Source organism: Galleria mellonella, unplaced genomic scaffold, assembly GCF_026898425.1.
Source record: "Galleria mellonella isolate WM207_F2 unplaced genomic scaffold, CSIRO_AGI_GalMel_v1 utg121, whole genome shotgun sequence".
Lineage (NCBI taxonomy): Eukaryota > Metazoa > Arthropoda > Insecta > Lepidoptera > Pyralidae > Galleria > Galleria mellonella.
In genome coordinates this window covers 2,449,017-2,472,298 of record NW_026441983.1, presented here as the reverse complement: position 1 = coordinate 2,472,298, position 23,282 = coordinate 2,449,017, and the positions used below count along the sequence as shown (strand labels likewise).

General features: G+C 33.3%; 1 protein-coding gene across 1 annotated transcript; it reads left to right on the top strand.

Moving 5' to 3' along the window:
- The first annotated feature begins 1,008 nt into the window (after window positions 1-1,008).
- Window positions 1,009-22,288, top strand: LOC113518677 (endocuticle structural glycoprotein ABD-4-like). Its single transcript, XM_052899048.1, has 4 exons — window positions 1,009-1,460; window positions 17,661-17,769; window positions 20,111-20,214; window positions 20,785-22,288. The coding sequence occupies exons 1-4, from the start codon at window positions 1,434-1,436 to the stop codon at window positions 20,932-20,934; spliced, it is 390 nt and encodes a 129-aa protein (XP_052755008.1). The 5' UTR covers window positions 1,009-1,433; the 3' UTR covers window positions 20,935-22,288.
- Window positions 22,289-23,282: the final 994 nt, after the last annotated feature.

The following is a 23,282-nucleotide window of genomic DNA, read 5'->3' as shown; positions in this document are numbered from 1 at the left end:
GACAATTAGCTAAAGTTGACCCGTTTTTGAGACTCGATTCTCTATTTATATAAAGGTTACAACACAGTACTTGATTTGCATGCTACAAAACAACGCTGGATCGAATTGGTTCTCACATAAAGTTAATGCATACATTTTCCAGCGTGTTACATTATAATAATGGTTTACAAAATGCTCTTTTTTAGTGTTCCGTACCTCCAATGTAAAAATTAGAACCCTTATAGTATCACTTTGTTGTCTGTCCGTCCGTCTTTTTTGTATACAATTTAGAATAGCAAACAAACTGACGGTCCACCTGATGGAAAGTGGTAACCGTCGCCTATAGACATGAGCAGTACCGTGGACGTAACAGAGTATACTGTTTCGCTCGTGATACCCTCCATGCGTTGCCATTCCTGAGGATTCGGGTATTATTCCTCTGTACCCTGTAAATTCACGCCATATCTCACCTTTTTTGTCATCAACTTTTTGTCAGCTAATACGCTATTTGACAGTATTAAAAATATGCTACGAAATGTGGTCATCCTATTAGGTACATAAAAAAACATATTTATCTCTGTTTTATCCAAAAATATTGATGGATTTTCAATAGATTGTCAAATTAGCTGACTCGTTTTTTTTATCAATGCTCTATATACTTACGCACACAATGCACCTTGACGTATCTATATTTAATTATTTAATAAATAAATGAATGTTTACGCATTACTTTTTAATGCAGAATTAATAAGACAAAACAAATATAGAAGTTATAAAGTAATCACTCATAACTATTTATCACGCAAAATTGTATGAAAAATTTGACCCGCTTTTCTCGAAGCATTTTTAATTAAGACAAAAAATAGTAGGTATTAGAATACCAAATGGCTAACTAAATACTGTCTATTTAGAAGTTGTTGACCGTTATTAATAACTCTTTCACCGTTCGCATGCGGAAAACTTGACAGGATTACTAAATAAGCGTTCACTTCACTATCAGCAGCAACGCGAAAGGTCACGGGTTGCCATAATTCATTTACCTATGTAACATCTTCGCACGACATAGTCTACGTTCAGATTCATAAATGAACAGTCTTGTGTGACTGTGAACACATGTGAAGTCGTAACTTGCTATTGCTTGAACCTGACAATAATAAAAAAGTATAGTATTGTCATAGATAAAAATAATTGGCGGGAAATATTTGCAAGTACTTTTTTTTAATTTATCTTCAAGGCCAAGAAATGTTATTTAAATTTTAACGATTCAAATTATTAATTTCAAAGTAATTCTTAAAAGTTTATGTTTAAAATTCAAACCACGGAATTACAAGGCTTCACGTCTTAAGAAATATCGGAGTGCGTTAATTTATTTTAAATACATAAATAATAATTTACATAAGTACTTTGGCAGATTTATAGACGTTCATGTTTACAAATTAATTGTAAACAACAAAATGAAAATTACAACTGGATTATTCGCGGTAAGTAAATTTTTTTATTATTATTATTTTTATATATATAAAGTAACACTTTACCTATAAAAATATAGCCCTATTAAGACCGCAAGCACTATCCTCAATCTTAGCCTTATCAAAATAAACAATTTGGTATTATTTATCTGTACCCAGTATTATAGATTAATTAATAATCCTGTATTTACCAGAGGGAGACTTTCTACTAAAGTCGTTTACTTGGGTATCTCTGTCCCATTCGTGTTTCTACCGTGAAGCAGTTGTGTTTGCATGGCTGTGTTTCGGTTTAAAGGGTGGGATATGGCAGTGAACTTACAGGGTACAGAGGAATAACACCTGAGTCCTCAGGAATGGCAACGCATGGGGCGGTATCATGGGCGAAACAGTATACTCTGTTATGTCCATGGCACTGCTCATGTATATAGGCGACGGTTACCACTTTTCATCAGGTGGGCCGTCAGCTTGTTTGCCATTCTAAGTTGCATAAAATAATCTACTTTTAAACAATATTATTACAGTTTATAAGTAAAAAAATATAATTGAAAAAAAAAAGAATAACCGTTGAGTTACATGGCAAAACCAACACAGTTGAATTTAGAACCGCCTTTTTCAAATCGTTTGTAAATTATAAAATACTAGCGACCCGCCCCGGCTTCGCACGGGTGCAATGCTGATACTAAATATACCTACATAATATATAATATAAAAAAAAAATAATAAAAATTAATGCTTTTAATTGATTAAAATCACTTCGTAAAAAAGCCATTTTTTCCCGTAAAATGTAAAGGATTAAAAATGGGTATTATGGGTTATCCTAAAGAGATAGACATATACCATTGCGAACTTTTTTGTCGACCTTTTTAAGGTGCACAATACTGTAATACATTATTTTGATTTATCTCGTGGTGTTCAGCCAGCGTTTGCAATGGAAGCGCAAAATAATGTGTTTATTTACGACATCACATTAGAAACCTCTAAATTTGTCAGTGTTTCTTTACAATATTATGCATGTATTATATATATAAACCTTCCTCTTGACTCACTCTATCTATTAAAGAAAACCGCTTCAAAATCTGTCGCGTAGTTTTAAAGATTTAAGCATACATAGGGACGGACAGACAGCGACAGCGACTTTGTTTTGTACTATGTAGTAATAATTATTTATATTTTTACCCAGTGGTTTACAGTTCGCCGTGTGGTCCCGGTATAGAATAGACCACCCCTTCCTCTCCCGTGGATGTCGTAGAGGCGACTGGGAGAACTGAACGACCGAGGGATAGAAAAAAAAAACAAAAAGAAATAATTTATTTACAGAATCATGCGACTCATGCAGTAGAATTAATGAAAAAAAAAATAAAACATAATAATAATTAAATACAATACAAAAATAAACAAAAAATAATAATAAATGCAAATGTGCACTCGTGTTTGTGTATGTGTATGCGTGTGTGTGTGTGTGTGTGTTGTAATGTTCTGTAAAATAGGTCAGGCTTTTTTTTATACAACTTAGAATGGCAAACAAGCTGACGGCCCACCTGATGGAAAGTGGTAACCGTCGCCTATAGACATGATATATCCACTACTGAACATAGGCCTTCCTTTAGGGGAGTTTTGCCAGTGGTTGCCACGTTCGGCAGGCGAGTTGGCAACCGCAAGCTTTGGTGATGTTTTAAGAGGGACGCTGCTGTTCATGCCTTGACCATTACGTTCCCTTAGTCACCGCTTACGACACCCACGCGAAAGAAAGGGATAGGCTTACTCTATGCTGAAACCACTCAGCGTACACAGCTACAGCCATTGCTCTGTGGGGGAAACGGATTGTTAGTAATTGGGTCTAATTGACCCATTGCTAGCAATGCACCCTGTCAGGTCGACCTCCACGCGGTTCCCCTGGAAACTATTGTGGTTAATTCTAGTGGAATTCGTCACGATAGGCTAACTGACTTGCTTCATCGTCACCTATCATCCCTCACTACTGCCCTGTCTGTGTATACCGATAGCGCGGGTGGGGTTGCCATTCCATTATCATCCATTAAAAAAAAAGTCATTGCTCTATGGTTCCAAAAAATACGGGTTTATTGTAACGACTATAAGAATTTTATAATTTTTATAATTTGCATAAAGAATCTGCTTAATATTTAATAGCTATTAGTTTATTTTAAATGTTGCCATTAACATTTCGTAGATAAATATTTGAGCATTGTAATAAAATGATGTTTAAATTTAGAACTTCTTTATGATTATTGCTGATAATTAAGTATTATAATAAAAAAAAAGGTTGAATTTAAATAAAAAATTGTTTATTCTCCTCGTGACAAGTTCCGTCGACATTGTGACGTCGTAAAGAGCTGCTCTATTAATAAAAATCGTTTTTTTTTTTTTTTTAATGGATGATAATGGAATGGTAACCCCACCCGCGCTATCGGTATACACCGGCGGAGTATCGGGCACCAGTAAAGGGTGATAGGTGAGGATGAAGCAGGTCAGTTAGCCCATCGTGACGAATTCAACAAGAATTGTTCTCGATGCTTTCCAGGGGGAACCACGTGGAAATCGACCTAATAAGGTATATTGCTAGCAATGAGGCTGTCAAACTCCATTACTAACAATCCTTTTCCCGCCAATAAAAATGGTTGTGACCCCTGACCTTCTTAGTGTAAAATTTATCCCATTAAAAACATAAAAAATGTATTAAAATGCCAAGTCTCGCAATACAGTTTTTCCACTACAAACAATATTAAGATTTTATGTAAATTCAAACAGTATCATGGACATAACTAACTAACATGACGAGTATACTGTTTCGCCCATGATACCCCCCCATGCGTTGCCATTCCTGAGGACTCAGGTGTTATTCCTCTGTACCCAGTAAATTCATTGCCATATTCATTATTAATCTATGAAGGTACCTACTCAACAATTCTATTATTTGTTTAAATAAATTATCGAAAGAAAATATGGTACAAAAGGTGGACTTAATGCTAATGTTAATAGCATTCTCTACTAATCAACCTTTGGGATGAACTGTGAATCACGAACGCGGTACTTCATTATTGGGATAGGTAAAATAAAAAAAAACAACTAATAATGTATACCTATAAAAAATAAATAATACATTATATATATATATATATATATATATATATATATATATATATATACACACAAGAAGGATAAAAAATTCAACTTATTTATATGCTAATTAATAATGTTAAAAATAAATTCTGTATTTACGTATTATTATTAATTTACATATAATAATGTTGTAATCAAAAAAATTAATTAAATTAATAATCAGTCATATATTTATGATCTGTACCCGATCCAAAGGTGTAGGATTATATATATATATATATATATATATATATAGAAGGATAAAAAATTCAACCCCATGATATATATATATATATATATATATATATATATATATATATATATATATATATATATATATATATATATATATATATATATATATATATATATATATGAATTCCGAATATTATTTGAAGTCTGTTAAAAAAAATAAAGTCGCATCGTGCTGAGAGCATGGAACGCTGTCGTCTGGTAAGCCGCGACAGAAGCCTTCGTGTACAATAAAATCGGTATAAAAATTCTTGAGAATAGAGGGCGAGACAGTCGCACGAATACTAATATGCAGTAGTGGAGGAAGGCATTGTTACTAACAGGAATGTTAGTTCCCATATATACATACATATCTGTCACGCCTGTCTCCCATTAGGGTAGGCAGAAACAATGGAACGCCAAATGCTTCGATTCAAACAAACCTCTCTCGCTTCCTCCACATTCATCAATCTTTTCATACACGCTCGTCGGTTACGGGTACTTTTAATTTGGCCCGTTCTTCAGCACGTCGCCTATTTGGTCGACGTACGTCCGTCTAGGGCGGCCCCTACCGACATCTCCATTCATTCTTGCTCGATAAATCTCTGTTAGTCCCCATTGCTAACAATATCAAGTTGATCTCCACGCGGTTCCTCCTGGAAACTATCGTGATTAATTCTTGTTGAATTCGTCACGATGGGCCAACTGACCTGCTTCGTCCTCACCTAACGTCCCTCGCTGGGGGAAAAAGGATTGTTAGGAATGGCGATTTAAAGTTCCATTGCCAGCAATACACTCTATTACGTCGATGTCCATATGGTTCCTCCTGGGTAATTAATTAACAATCATGGGGGTGATGGGGGGGCGCAGGCGGGGTTACCATTCCTTTATTATCCATTAAAAAAAAGGGGAAGAGTTACTGCATAGAAAAGACCCTTCAAACTGAAACACATCTGCTTCACGGTAGGTAGTTCCATCAGATGGGCCTTTAGCTTGTTTGCCATTCTAAGTTGTATAAAAAAATATCTTTCTTTTAACCTATTATACATATAAGTTTCAAATAAATTAATATACTATTAATTTATTTCAAACTTACTTAACAAGTTTCGCATTTTTTTTTTATATTTAAATAAAATAATAAGTATTTTACTTAAATAAATAAAAAAAGCGAAAAGTCAATAATTAATTATATCATGTTTATTAACCTTGAGTGACCCTTACAGACGAACTGTGTTTCTCAAAGTGAGCACAGCTTAGAACAAGTGCTAGAGTATGACCCTCTATCGCACTGTAGATATTTTGAAAGTGTCCTTGACCCGTCAGTTATCGTCATGTGAAATAATAATATCCTAGCGACTATTTTTTTTCTTTATACAACTTAGAATGGCAAACAAGCTGACGGCCGACCTGATGGAAAGTAATAACCGTCGCCTATAGACATAAGCAGTACCATGAACATAACAGGGTATACTGTTTCGCCCATGATACCCCTCTTACGACGCCTACTGGAAACGAAAGGGTGGCCTATTCTATTAATCATAAAAAGCAAATTTCTTTTATTACAAAAAAAATTTAAATTTATTTATTTATTTATTTATAAAAGACACACCAACAATATGCTCACAACAATTAAGCAGACAATTTACAATGTTATTAGTAAGTAAAAAGTGAAAAACTACTATTCAAAAATGCTTAAATCTAAGTTTACTTGAACAAAAACATCTCACCCCTCACTACCAAGCTTAAGGCCATATGGACACATCAATTAAATGTGTATACAGCTCTCACAGATAAGGGTCAATGTATACTAACAATTATACAATTAGAGAAGACCTAACTACCAATCCATATTATTAATAAGCCCAGTGAACTGCACTAAAGAAATACCAAAGATGGCGATATCATGGTCAACGTTTACGGCTTTGTTATAGGATGTATTAATGGTAAGCGTAAAAGTTTTAGAACCAGCGGCTAAAGGTCACTACTAGTTTTATGACAGCTTTAATGGATCCACGCGCTTCTAAATAGTCAATGGGTTTCGCATAATTGAATTTAATATCAAATAATTGTCTATATTGATTGGCATACAGATATGATTTAAGATTTAGTTCCAAAAAAGACGAAACAGTATACTCTGTTATGTCCATGGTACTGCTCATGTCTATAGGCGACGGTTACCACTTTCCATCAGGTGGGCCGTCAGCTTGTTTGCCATTCTAAGTTGTATAAATAAAAAAAAGACCGCATTTAATCGTAGCAAAGTTATTTTGATTTATAAAGCAAACTGCTGATAAAATTTCTATGTGACCATACTAAGAGTAGATAAAACAAGGAATACAATAAGCAGAGACAACAATAAACAAATCATTTCAGATAAAAAAAAAAGAATTTTCCAAATCGGTTTATAAATGACGGAGTTGCCAGGTAACGAATGTAAAAAATACAGCTGAATTGAGTATCTCCTTTTTGAAAGGAAGAAAGAAAGAAAACATTTATTGCCAACGTGGCCGCCACTCAGCGTGTGGTTCTGTGGTGTCTATACGTGACATCATATATATATATATATATATATATATATATATATATATATATATATATATATATATATATATATATATCAAAAACACTATGTATAAATGTTAATTAAATTACACGTAAATAAATAAATTTATTACTTAAAGTAGTTACCTTGTACAGGCAAAGGCAGTGTCGGACGACCCTCCTCCCCCACTAGATGGAGCGACGATCTCGAATGCATTGCAGAGAAAGTCAGTGGATGCAGGTGGCTCGGAACCGTTCCTTATGGCGTTCCTTTTTTCTTGACGTTTTTTTTTATGCAACTTAGTATGGCAAACAAGCTGACGGCCCACCTGATGGAAAGTCGTAACGGTCGCCTATAGACATGATAGTATATACATAACAGAGTATATATTTCGCCCATATATATTCCTGAGGACTCAGGTGTTATTCCTCTGTACCCTGTAAATTCACTGCCATATCCCATCCTTCAAACCGAAACACAGCCATGCAAACACAACTGCTTCACGGCAGAAACACGATTAGGACAGAGGTGGCCAAGCAAACGACTTTTGTACAAAGTCTCCCTCTGGTAAAACGTCTTTATTTCATCTCGTTAAATCACGATAGTGTATTTAAAATTTTTCAATTATTTATAATAATTAACATTGCATTTGGCACACTTCGCTAAAAAAACAAATGCACTCCACAACCTACACAAGAGATACAGTTGTTAAAATATTTTATTAATTTGGACAACTATTGTACAGGCTTTTATTTTCCGTTTACTGTAATAAATAATAATAATATATTGTATGACTAACAAAAGGAAATATAATGTAGAATATATATATAAATAAATTTATTATATTGTTAAAAATTTGCACGCCGACATAGAGGCAGAATGTACACGGGAAATATAAACCTCTATCATCTAAAATTACCTGCATTCTAGCAAAATAAACTCATTTCATTTCATTTCGTCTCTTAATCATATCTCTGCTTAGATATCTACGTTGCTATCCGCAAACGGAGCGTCAGTATGTTTGCAAAAATCATTGACAAATATTTTGCAATACACCAAAAATGTCACAGATGTCACAAAGACTGCATTAGAAATTTTAAAATGGCGCTAATCATTTTACTATCTGTGGCGCGTTTTCATAACCTAAAATATAACTGTTCGTGTAAACATTTGAACGTTTTAATAATTGACACCGTCTAGTAATTTACGCAATTTATTTATATAACGTACTGTCTGTGTGCCGCGGCTTCGCTCGCATGTAAAAGGCGCAAGAAATAAGGTAGTTTATTTTCAAAACTACAATGTTTCTTTTATACTATTGTTTCTTGATGGGTGAAAATGTTATGGTAACCCCGCTTGGGCTAATGGGATACCCTGGCGGAGCACCAGTGAAGGGTGATAGATAAGAATAAAAACAGGCCAGTTAGCCCATCATGATGAATTCATCAGGAATAAACCATGATACTTTCCAGGGAGAACCGCGAGAAGGTCGACTTGGTTGGGTATATTGCTAGCAATGGGATTCTCAGTCTCCATTACTAACAATCCCTTTCCCCCCTCTTTATACTATTAATTAGTCATAAATTAAAGTGTAACTCTGATTCTATTTAAAGTAAGAATATAGAATCATCACAACAATTTTAAATCTCCTGTTAAAATTATATGTAGTTCTAACGTATTCTCTTTTAACACGAACACAAATAAATATTATATGAGTATATATATATATATATATATATATATATATATATATATATATATATATATATATATATATATATATATATATATATATATATATATCTATATTACGCACAATTTCTTTATTAATATAAATTCATCATAACATAAAATATGAATTTTTTTTATACAACTTAGAATGGCAAACAATCTGACGGCCCACCTAATGGAAAGTGGTAACCGTCGCTTATAGACATGAGCAGTACCGTGCACATAACAGAGTATACTGTTTCGTTCATTTTCACGCATAAAAAAAACCGCTCCAGGAGCGACAGGTACGCCGAAACTGGCTCTGCTTGTACTAAATTAGATGCAAAGATTTCGTGTCAGTTCATTACTAAATCAAAGTCGGCATTCACAAAGAGAAGGTCCGATCCGGAGACAGAAACGAATGAAGAGTGGTATATTGTTTTTAAATAATAAACATTTAATAATAAAATTTACATACATTTAAATATTTAAATTTATTTAAGGTGTACGTAACAAAACTGAAGTCGTCAGCACCCTGCCGAGGTTTTCGCAAGAGACTACAGCATGGGGTTCTTTAAAAGGGGGGTGAAGAAGTTCCTTCAGGGTCGGCAACGCGCGCGTTATACCTCTGGTATTGCAGGCGTTCATAGGCTATGCTTGTTTGCCACCTCAGTGGTATAAAAAAAAAAGTTCGTAAAATTAAAAATGTACCTGTACCATAGAGCATATTAGTAAAAGAAATTCGAGAAACAAAAATTCGAAAGCAACAAAAAAATAAATAGGCAAATATATAGATATTGCTATATATATATATATATATATATATATATATATTACCCAACCCTAGATAAATGTTCTTATTGTGCGGCGATCGAACATGCGACCATCGGAATGTGTGGCGATATCTTGAACCGCTACACCAGCGAGGTCATGAATAAATCAATCAATAATAATCTCCTTAAAAGCACCTTTTTTACGACCTTTAACCTCACCTTGACCTTTCGGTTAAATCAACTAGTATTAGTAATAGAAATATACGCCCTACAAATTGATTATAAAAAAATCAGGCCAAGAGCGCATTGATTCATTTTCGTTTGCAGCATACGGCCCGCCTCATTCTAAACGGCCACCGCTTTTTTTAATGGGTGATAATGGTATGGTAACCCCGTCTACGCTACCGGTATACACTGGCGGAGCACCAGTGATAGATGACTGATGAGGATGAAAGCAGGTCAGTTAGCCCATCCTGACGAATTCTAGTTTCCAGGGGGAATTACGACTTTTTTTTAAATTACCATGTTGGCTAACAAGCCCGTTTGATGGTAAACGGAATTACCGTAGCTTATAAAGGCCTGTAACGCCAGGGATGTCACGTGCGCGTTGCCGGCTCTCAAGAAACTTTCTGAAACTCTTTTTTCATTGAGTTGCAATCAGCCAATCGGTGTACGCTAACGGAGCACCAGTGAGAGGTGATAGGTGAGAATGAAACAGGCCAGTTGGCCCATCGAGATAAATTCATAAAAATTAACCACGATGGTTTCCAGGGAAAATTGTGTGGAGGTCGACCTGATTTTGCTTGCAATAAAACTACTAATTTCCATTACTAACAATCCCTCCCCCCCCATATGTCTATGTTTGTTAAGGTTGTAAAGTATGGTAGCCTCTTTAAATTAAATAAATGCAATTACATGTAACGGAACGTAATGACATTTTGGCGGGAATGCGATACAAATGTCAAATCATGTAGATAAAGTCACGCGGTGACAGTCACACGAAAAGGGACGGGCTTATATGAGTACATTGATTTACATTCGTAAACACATATAAACAAATTTATAATTAACCGACTTCAAAAAGTAGACAGTTCTCATCATGCATTTATTCATTTGATTGGTATGTTTGAACGCATCCTGATTTTACCTCCTAAGATTACCTATAACGATAAATTAAAAAACTCATATTTATTACCTAATTCTTTTAATTTTTACTTATAGTAAAAGTTCAGATAAATTTTCTATATGAGTCAGCAACTAAAATTTTCCGTCAATCACAAATTTTTTTTTTTAGAAACCCGTTCCCGTCTTTTTTTAGTGTTGCCAGTAATTCGATTAGAATTTCCCCAGATCAGGTTAATTTTTTTAATGCATTGAAAAGTTATGATGATTATTATTTTTATTTTGTCATCACAAGACGACATTTGCTTGAAACGTACTACATTCTCATAAGAAAAGGTTGACAACCTTAGCAGTCACGATTAATGTCACCGCATTCTCAGTTTCTGTGACTTTTGCGTTTCCACTGCACTAAATATCAAAGATTGTAATCGATACTGTACAAATTTGCTAATATATTATCAACTTTATGACAATTGAACTATTGATCAAAGATTGAAGATTGATTTTCTTTTTATTTATTATAAGCTTCTAGCCGCCACTTTCGTATGCATTTTTTGATGCAACTCAGAATGGCAAACAAGCTGACAGCCTACCTTATGGGAAGTAGTAACCGTCGCCTATGTCTATAATGAGTAGTACCATGGACATAACAGAGTATACTGTTTCGCCCATGATACCCCACATGCGTTGCCATTCCTGAACCATTCATTCACTTCTGTTGCCTTTCATTTGTTTCATTCATTTATGGGTAGAAGTTGAAATAAACTCTTAGATGACTTGCCAGGATAAAAAATACATAAAATTTTAAGTTCCACCTTTTAAGAGTACAACTGGAAAACCGCATTCAAATTAATTCAGTACTTTTAGCGCATTGTTGGAACAAACGAACATACAGTCACTACTGTAATAAATAAAGTGCTGAGTCGATTTTGATAAAATTTATATAAATATCTATTTAAAGAATAAAAATAAATGGTTTTAATGAAATGTATTATATACAAAACTAATCTGTAAGTATATTTTTTTCAGGTAAAAAGAATTTTCCAAATCGGTCTATAACTAATGGAGTTATGAGGTAACAAATAAAAAAAATACAATCAAATGAGAACCATCTTCTAAGCTCGTTTAAAAAAAAAAACTAAAAAATATTTTGGCTTCAAAACGACTTTTTTTCTTATGAAGCTCCCTTATTTTTTTTTAAATATCTCTTCATATCTTTGTATCTATCCTGTCTAGATACAGTTTTATTATATGTGTACCATCATCGTCATTTCAGCCATTATCTGTCCACTGCTAAACATAGGCCTCTTTCATAGATGACCATAAGAAACGGTCCTGAGTCACCTGCATCCACTGACTTATATCTATAATTAATTAATTTTATTTATTGAAATTTAACTCGGTAAAGCAATTCCTATTTGCAGGTACATATTCCATTATCTTCATTTAAAATTTTGCATGTGATTTTTCAACCTAAATATGTTTACGAAACATCTCGTCGTTCTTTGCCTTAAAAATTTACTATTTACCAAACTGGCTTTGCAATTAGCAACTGTATTTGTTAATCTGTCTTACATAATCGCATCTTCATTAAAACTATTTAATCTGTGACATTTCGCGCGCTTTTCCAATGTTATATAGATACCTACGTGTCAATCAATAGGTGTTAACATTATTAAGTACCTAGTTTTATTCAAGTTTCCAAGGTAATAACGAATGATTACGTACCGTTAAATATTTGTAAGCTTGAATGAATTATTACAAAATATTCGTAAATCGATGATAAGATCAATAAATAATGAATGTACTAGCCATAGACGCAGTAACCAAAGAGATTTTTTTTTTTCATTTATTGTGACTTTGGCGAAAGCCATCAGCCAAAAAGTAACAATTACAAGGTTACAATATAACCAAAGAGTATATGTACTAACTGGCAACGCAATTATAAAAAAGAAAAAAGAAAATGGTTTCACTTGTTTGCGTATTTTGTAGACGTGTGCACGAGACGGTTTTAAATTTATATGAAATTGAAGTTGCAATAGCAAAAATTAAAATATTTATTACAATTTTAAATTAAATCGTAGAAGTTTCTCGGCTTAAATTACATATGTTTTTCTACTAATTATTGTACAAAATATATCTGATTGTTTTATACTAGTAATATCATAAAGAGATAAATATTTGAAACATATTTTTTTGAAAAATGTGCAGTGTTATATTTCTTTTTTTTTCTAATTTATGTTACAGGTACCGCACACTTTATTTTTAACTATAGTTACACTCTTAAAACTGTGCGTAATTCACTTAAAAACATAAAAATAATTAGAACTTACTTTCATCATACTCCTGCCAAATTTACTTCGAGCTCATATCGTGTAAATAAGTGTTCTAGTTACCTATGTGCCTCATGTTTTCTCTCTTTTACATTGCCAATCTATAAACTTTATAATCTAAGGTATTTACAGAGTAAATACAGAATTTTATGATTGATTCATAGTATGGAGCAATGCCTGTATGTAAGTTGGTACTGAGCCGTAAAAATCTTTTAAATTTAAACTTATATTTTTAATTTGACATGAATATTAATACCGTCTACGTTTTACGTTGGCAGAGTGGTGGCCCATCGTGGTAAATTCACCGAGAAATAACTACAATGGCATTCAGAGGGCCGTGTGCAGATCGTCCTAACAGGATACAATGAGGGGAGAGGGACTGTTAGTAATGCGAACTACCAGTACCATTTCTAGCAATATACTTTTTCATATCGACCTCCCTGGAAACCATCCTGCTGAGTTCCAGGTGTATTCATCACGATGGGTTAACTGACCTTTTCTCTCCTGTCGTCGTCACTAGTGTATCTCCAGCGTATACCGTTAGCGCCTGCGAGGTTACCGTTCTATTACCATCCTGTGAAACAAAACAGGATACAATAGCGATTGGTATAATCCTCGTAACTTAAAATTTAACAAAGTACAAATATCCTTACCTCCCCCTCCCCCCTCCCTCCCTTTTTATTTCTTCTGTCTCTTATTAAAATCTTAGCACAGACGGGGTTACCATTTCTTTTTAGTTTAAAAAATCTACCGTGACTTATCCCCGTAAACTGCATAAGAACGTGAATTTGAATGTAGCCGATAAAAAAAAAACAGTATCTGTCAATTTCATACCTACATACATACATATCTGTCACGCCTGTCTCCCATTAGGGTAGGCAGAAACAATGGAACGTCAAATGCTTCGATTCAAACAAACCTCTTTCGCTTCTTCCACATTCATCAATCTTGTCAATTTCAATTCCCAACTAATTCTCTGTTGATAGAAAACACAGTTAATAAACCAAATTATTCCGAGGGACGACAGTAAGATTACTTCCTGCTATATTGTATTCTAAAATGCTCGGCAAAGGTTCACCACAATGCTGACAGTTGACAAATGTCTGCTTCATTTAGGTTTATAGCAAATTATAGTTGAACAAAAATAAAGTCGTATATTGATCTTGAATGTGTTTCTATTATTTGTGCAAGGACGTCACACTTAAAGGTGTCAAATAAAAAACATTATTTCTCTTTTTTTGTATAAAGTGCCAACAAAGAGTTTATATAGCAGTTATTAACTAAACATTCCGCTCTACCCAAGGACTACTATAGTCCTTCACAATATAGTAAACAAGTAACACAAAGTGAGATAACAAAAATCAAATTGGTATATAAGTGGTGAAAAAATTAGCAAAATTTCAATTATTTAGTGGCAAAGGGCACAACTTATATATATATATATATATATATATATATATATATATATATATATATATATATATATATATATATATATGTATGATAAAATATATTCTTTATTGCACTTGTAACTTACATATAAAATAATGTATTTATAAATGTTGTGAGCAAGGGTGGACTTATCTCTGACAGAGATCTCTTCCAGTCAACGCAGTACAGTGAGAAAGCATTTCGTTAGCGGGCAGCTGAAGTGCTACAACTATTAATACATAAACAAATATACAGTTAAATAAAATATTAAAATATATAATAAAATATTACATAAATACATACACTATATATATATACAATACCTACCTACTTATATAATATATGTTAAAATAAATTAATATACTATTATTTATAGGTCTCTAAGAAAATCTTTTTTATGTCTAAATGTAACAACTCGTGTTGTACCATCTGCACCTGGATATTTATCTACAACTCGGTCCAAAAGCCATTTACCAGGTGGTAATCTATTATCACATCTCCATATTTAGAACTAACAGAATTTTTCATCGTGCCTCCCACCAAATTGTTTATAATTACTCCTCTCCATCCAAAGGTTGCCTGCAAGAGATCGCTCTTAGCGATAAGGCCGCCCATTGTTTTCACATTGTGAACATTTCTTGTAATTGTTCGTATTTATAATAAGTTTACTATTGTAATCTTTTGGAGGAAACAATAAGGAGTATCTATCTATCTTTCACTAAGACTACAATAATAATAATATAATAATAATAAATCTCTTTATTTTCAGGTATATACCCATAGTTTACATTTTTATATTATTCATTAAACAAACTATTATTATTTTTAAAATATACATTAATTACAAAATACAAATTTAAATTATTTCATTATAAAATCTCTTGTCGTCAGGTACGAGCATGCAGTGAGGAATACAGTCTTTACAATATGATTACTTATTGTCATTAATCTTTCATGAAAGTTTGCCTTATAATTACGTAAAATAGCAATAAAATCATTAACCCTGTTCTCTGCAAACATGCCAGAAACAATACCTAAGTCAATATTAGGATGTATTTTTGACTACTTGTTTTAAAGACATTAGAGAGTATAATGACATCTTTACTACTGCTAATTGTTTACAACAAGATTTTTAAACGAAATATCCAGTACTGTCTGACATAATTTAAGATAACTTGCAAGCCACCATGCAGAGTTTTAATATGTGCATCAAAAACAATTAGATAAATGACATTCAATACTTAAAATAATAAGAGACTTTAGATAGTACGAAACCTCTGCATTAGCTAGTCTGCCGTCTATTCTTAGTATCTTTTGTTTAAAAAGATATAGATTATAACTTGCTATATAGTATATACTAACTTGCTTCTTTTGTGAATTCGCTTATTGTGAGTTAAAGTTTCAATTTCATCTTTAAAACTAATAGCTTGTGTCGAACGAATACATACAAGCAAAGCATTTTTTATTTCAGAATCAATAAAATAAGAAGTAAAATCCCTTGAGATTGATCGATTTAAAAAAATACGAAATTACCAGATATAAACTGAAGACAATGGCTGTACAGACTTAGTCCTTTTGCCTTCCCAACGTATAAGAGAAAACCTAACCAAAAAAAAAAAAAGAAAGAAAAGAAACACAATAACAACAATTTAAAAAAAAAATTTTTTTTTTCCTCTTTAATCAAACTGAGTAAGCGCAAAGTTTCTCTCTCACGTGTTTTTTATATAAGTTTAGAAATTATGAAAATACACCCACATTATGACCGCTACACAAATAAGATGAGAGATTTGTAACACTAATAAAGTTACGCAAACTGACGTTTTTTTTTTGGACTATAACGATATTATAATAGGGTTTCGTAATGCCAATAAAACTAAAGCTGTGTGGATGAGCTAAGGTCATCCAAATTAAGATAATGTGGAAAACATTAAATAAACCTACATATATAATATAGAAAGAGAATGTCACACAGGTGTTATCTTCTATCTATTTATACTTATAATAAATCTGTAGAGAGTTCAATTCTGTACATGAAATATATTTCCAAAATAACTATCAGGGGTGATTAGTGACCGATACTGATACCCAAAATGCAGCAATCAGTAAAATTTTTGTCTGTCTTTCTGTATGTTCGTTATAGAAACAAAAACTACTCGACGGATTTTAACGAAACTTGGTACAATTATTCTTCATACTCCTGGGCAGGTTATGGTATACTTTTCATCACGCTATGATCAATAGGAGCAGAGCAGTGAAGAGAAATGTTGGGAGAACGGGAGAAGTTACTCCATTTTTAAGCTTTCGTCGCGTGTGCAGCCTTAATGGCCACTTTTTAAAATGAAAAATGTCCACCCGTGCGAAGCCGGGACGGGCCGCTAGTCCCCAATATGATATATATAGATGTTGTTTGTAGCCTGTTTTCATTCTCATCTATCACCCTTCACTGGTGCTCCGCCAGCGTATCCCGTTAGCGCAGGCGGGGTTACCATACCATTTTCATCCATCAAAAAAAAACTTTAGCCTGCCCTGACGACCAGCTGGCTTGAACTAAAATCCTAATAATACATTTAAAAAATTGAAAATATTTATGTTCTTTTCAACCGATTTCAAAAAGAAGTAGGTTCTCGATTAAATTTTAATTTTTTTTTTTGTTTTATGATTGTTATATCATAACTCCATCAGTTCTAAATCGATTTGGAAAATTCTTTTTTTTATCGTATTGAAAAGATATAGATTGGTCTAACAGAAATTTTATCAAATTTGGTTCAGCATTTTAGATTTTTAATCAAAGTAAATGATTTTGTCACAATTGAAATCACCAGAATGGAAAATATATAATGTTTGTTGGTACAGACGAAGACTTGGTACGAACGTCGTTTGAATAGCACAATATCGTTTCCATTCTAATAACTTTAAAAGGATCTTTGCCATAAATTTCAACATTTATTTACAGGTCCTGATGATAGTGACGACGGTGTGCTGTCAGCAACAGGAAGCCATCATCAGGAATGACTTTGAGGGTCCCAACCCTGATGGCACCTATAAATGGGCGTTACAAACTGGTAAGACTTGTTTTGTTTGGATGAAAATGGAATGATAACCTCTGTTACTGCATAATCTATGGTTGCTGAAAGGAACGTGAAGTGTGAAGCAAATTGCGACGACCCACTAATCAACAGCCACATTCACGTCATTCGTTATAATTTAATTCTATTAATCATTATATACCGTCACCTCTTCGTATATATATATATATATATATATATATATATATATATATATATATATATATATATATATATATATATATATATATATATATATATATATATATATATATATATATATATATATATATATATATACTTTTAATTTGGCCCTTCTTCAGCACGTCGCCTATTTGGTCGACTATATACCGACTACGGCGGCCCCTATATATATTGCTCGATAAATCTCTTTCATAATTCTTATTAGAATATATATATATATATATATATATATATATATATATATATATATATATATATATATATATATATATATATATATATATTCAAAATATTGTAAATTTATATAGTTATTGTATCCAAAACAACGACAAATTCGTTATTACTGCAAATCCAGTAAAATAAACTTGGAACTACCCGATCGGCTAGGGCAAACCAACGCACACATGCCCAAATAACCTCACCTGCACAGTGTAGGCTGGTTGGGCACGAGTGAAGGATTTTTTTTTATGGGTGAAAATGGTATGGTAACCTCGCCTGCGCTAACGGGATACGCTGGCGGAGCACCTGTGAAGGGTGATAGATGAGAATGAAAACAGGCTGTTAGCCCATCATGATGAATTCATCAGGAATTAACCATGATAGTTCGGGGGAACCGCGAAACAAGCCTGGTTGGGTATATTGCTAGCAATGGGATTCTCAATCTTTCTAACGAGTGAAGGATTATAGGCAAGGATAAAGGTCAGGTCAGTTGGCAATAATGACGAATTAATCAAAAAATAACCGAGATGTTTTCCAACTGATGATTTGACAAGGAATTATTTATTTATTTATTCATTAGTACATATATGTGTACATGGCGGACTTAATGCTAAAAGCATTCTCTCCCAGTCAACCGTAGGGAAGTGTCAGAATACTCGAATGCGGTACTAGTAATTATTTATTTATTTATTTATTTATTTATTTAGGTTTACCAACAATTGTTTCCACAAAATAATGTAAATATATATACAATTATGGAGCTTAGAAAAGTGTAACAATTTTTTATAGGCAAACACAGTATATTAATACATGTATAACAATAAGTACAGAGAAATATATATACAACTATTATTAAATACTTAACAACTAACAACTAAAGCCACCATATCCATAAGCAGATCCAGCAGCACGACTCATTTTATATATTTATAGATATTTCGTACAATAACAATTGGAGTATCAAAATTAATATCGACCTGGTCACTGCAGCTATTTATAATCTTACAGAACCTTACCATTGGAGAATTACTACCCAGAACAGTTCTTCTAAATGGATATTAGCGGAGTTATAGGTCCACGAGGTAATCTAGAAGGAGACTCGCAATTTTACAAGGCTTAATAACTGAGGACAATGTAATTTATATGTTATAAGTTTATACATAAATATGGCGTCAGAGACTTTCCTGCGTTTTTCTAATGAGATCATCCTAAAGTACTGCAGCCTGATATACATACATACTAAAATTACATATATAAAATAATAAATATATATGAATAACAAATATACTTACGCATATATGACATATACTATATTATACACGAAATTGAGAATGGTATAAAGTACTTACTGCTCGGATTATCCACGACGGTTTCAATAGAAAGCAGAAGTCTGTTTTTATGTGTGTTCCGGCATTACGCAAAACTTACTGCACCAAATTGGATGCGATTTTCACAAAAACAGTACGTCTTCATCATCACATCAGCTTTTAACTGTCTACTGCATGAACATAAACCCACCCCTAAGGGAGTTTCGGTAGTAGTTGCCACGCTTGGCAGGCAGATTGGCAACCACAGTTAGGCTTTGGAGATGTTTTAATAGGGACGCTGCTACTTATCCCTCGCCCTCTTTTAGTCGCCTCTTATGACACCCACGGGAATGGCAGGAATGCTTGGTCGTAGCTAGGGGATGGGAGGCATTTAGGGGCAATGCCCTACCTTAAAATGAAGGCCGCCAAGAAAATTAGACAGATTCGCTTTTGAAATCACTTAATTATGGTTTCTGCCCTATCAAAAAATTCTTTTGCCTTACTTTAAACTTGGGTCTAGCTACGACCCTCAAGGGTATTGTTATGTTATTGTGTTTGCGACATTAATATGTATTTATTTAAATAAATTTTTGGTAATTGTTTTTCAGAAGGCGGAATATACCATGAACAGCGCGGCTCAGTGCAGTCCAGCGGCAGCGAACCCAGCCTTCTGGTGGAAGGCCAGTACCAATATACAGCGCCTGATGGCCAGGTCAGTTCGTATGTCTTGATACCTATAACTGACACATGGCCTGGGGGAGGAAGGGACTATTTTTTTAATAGATGACAATGGTATACGCTAGCGGGGCACCAGTAAGGGATGATAGGTGAGAATAAAAAAGCAGGTCAGTTGACCCATCGTGATGAATACACCGGGGATTCAGCACGATGATTTCAAGGGAAGCCCACGTGTAGGTCGACCTGGCGGGGTATAATGCTAGCAATGGGATTGGTAGTCCCCATTACTAATAATCCCTTCCACTCCACAAGAGACTGTTAGTAATGGGGAGGTTAGTCCCTATTATTATCAAAAATCGTATCAGGTCGACCTCGACGCAGTTCCCCTTGGAAATTATCGTGACTAATTTATCGTTGATTTCGTCATGATGAACTAACTGACCTGTCTTTTCATCCCCATTTCATTATCACTCTTTAAAAAATGTTATTTTTTCGTTTTAAGCCATATTCGCGATTGATGTCCCATATATTAGTTTAGTGCTTGTCTATGGACGTAACTAATTCTGTATTTAATTACAGTTAAATTTCTTTTTGTAATTCACAGATAATAAATGTGCTATACAGAGCTGACGAGAATGGTTTCCAAGCCCAGGGTGATCATCTGCCAACGCCACCGCCCATACCAGCGGCGATACAGCGAGCCCTCGACTACATAGCTTCACTAACGCCATCTATTGACAATCAATATAAGTAACATTATAACTGACAAGAATTTCTATTTGACATTTAATAATAATAATTAAAACTGGACATATTACAAAACTACATCTAGTCTTAAAGTAAGCAGATCTTGTAAAAAAAAACATACCTAAATTCAAATTCGATTTTTTTTTATATATTTATTCTTTATTGTACACAAAAAATTACAACATATAATATATATAAAATAAAGATGTACAACAGGCGAGCTTAACTCTGTAAGAGTTCTCTTCCAGCAAACCCTGAGTGGAAAGGAGCATTAATTATTAGCGGGCAGTGTGCGTACAATAATAGAAGGAAACAATATAGATGTTTCTATTAAAAAATATGAAATATGTTGACATATATAAGTAACTCATACAATTAAAATCAAAATTAATACATATCTGTATACAATAATACATATAATATCTTTATTTCTTTTATTAATTTGTACATAAATATATATTTTATAACAACAATATTGTTGTTATTACTTTAAAATTAATTCTAAATTCAAATTGAAAAAAATGGCCATCTGATTTGGGTAAGTTTAAGTCAAATTACTTGCAACACTAAAAATGGCGCGCTTTGTTTTTCTTTCAAGATATTAGGCAAAAGTTAATGTTGGTATACTGATTTTTAACTAGTTTTTAAGACTCGATTGTTCAAATACATCTATTCTATATAGTTTTTTTTTACTCAGTTTACATAAGACTTATTTCAATTACGACATAAAGCCTATATAACAGTACAAAATAGTTGTAGTAAAATGTTTAATGATTTAACGTACTGCAAATAAAGTTAAATTGAAAATATTTTTTATTTTTATTTTTTATTCGTATTTGCTGACGCTGCAGCACGAGGCAGGACTATGTGACGACTTGAAAACGCAATCTTGCTACACACTTCCAACAGTAACTTTAATTATAATTAGATATAGGAATTTTATATTGTAACTTTTATTAATAGAATTTAATTAGTTTTAATAAAATTTCTTTCTTTTTTTTTTTAGCTCTCTGGTTGTCGTCCTCTTGTTACGTTGTAAATAAGTTCAGTCTTTTAAAAAATAAAGCATACGCAAAGCAAGACAAAACAATACTTCCGATCTGGGGGGAAAGGGATTGCTAGTAATGGAGACTGAGAATCCTATTGCTAGCAATATACCAAACCAGGTCGACCTCCTCGCGGTTGCCCCTGGAAACTATCATGGTTAATTCCTGATGAATTCATCATGATGAGCTAACTGGCCTGTTTTCATTCTCATCAATCACCCTTCACTGGTGCTCCGCCAGCGTATCCCGTTAGCGCAGGCGGGGTTACCGTACCATTTTCACCTATCAAATAAAAAACTTCCGATCTTGCTCACACTTTTGTCTTTCTCTTATACGAATGTCTCTTTCTAACAATAACTTTCAAAAATTAATATAAACGATATTTACTATCACACTTCTTTGTATTACTTAAAAACTAAAAACAACAATTTAGCAATAAGCTAATTACTAGCAAATGATTATGCTACCTCGGCAGAGCTATCCAAAAATTACTATTGTGGATTAGTTTGTCTTTTACAACTATCTACAAGCCGAGTCGACCTTTTTTAGTATTCGAATATTTTGTTTGATACTTCTTTATAGGTGTTAATGAAGTAGTAACTCCACCCGCGCTATCGGTATACACCGGCGGGGTACCAGTGAAGGATGATAGATGAGGATGAAACAGGTCAGTTAGCCCATCGTCATAAATTTAACAAGAATTATTCACGATAGTTTCCAGGGGGAACCATGTGGAGGTCGACCTGATAGGGTATACTGCTAGCAATGGGGCTGTCAAACTCCATTGCTAACAATCCCTCCCCCCTTTTGTTTGATACTAAGTTCGCTATAAAAATAAATGAATCTTAACTCAAGTTAGAAGATTCAAACAAATACTAATTTGGGTATAATTGTATTTTAATGAAGAAATGTGTAATTTAATGAAGATAATATGTAAATGTTCAGTCACATAATAATTTTTCGAAACGATAATTCAAAAATATAAGAACTTACTCCTATAATTTTGTCATAAGTTATTTCATTATAAGAAAAAAATTCAGTAAAAGATTATGAATAAAGGTAGCAGTAAGTAAATGCAGCGTCTTGAATTATGTATATTACTTGAGTTATTGAGTACTATGTAAATATGTAAATATTTGAATTAGTACTCGAATCAAATTGACTCGAATAGTCACTACACTACGTTATTTCAACCACCTGTCTATTGTTCTTTATTATGTCACTTTTGTTTACCCAAATAAATGAAAAAAAAATCACTTGACAATACACTTGAATGATACTTGATCTAGTGAAAAAGCAACACAAGTTT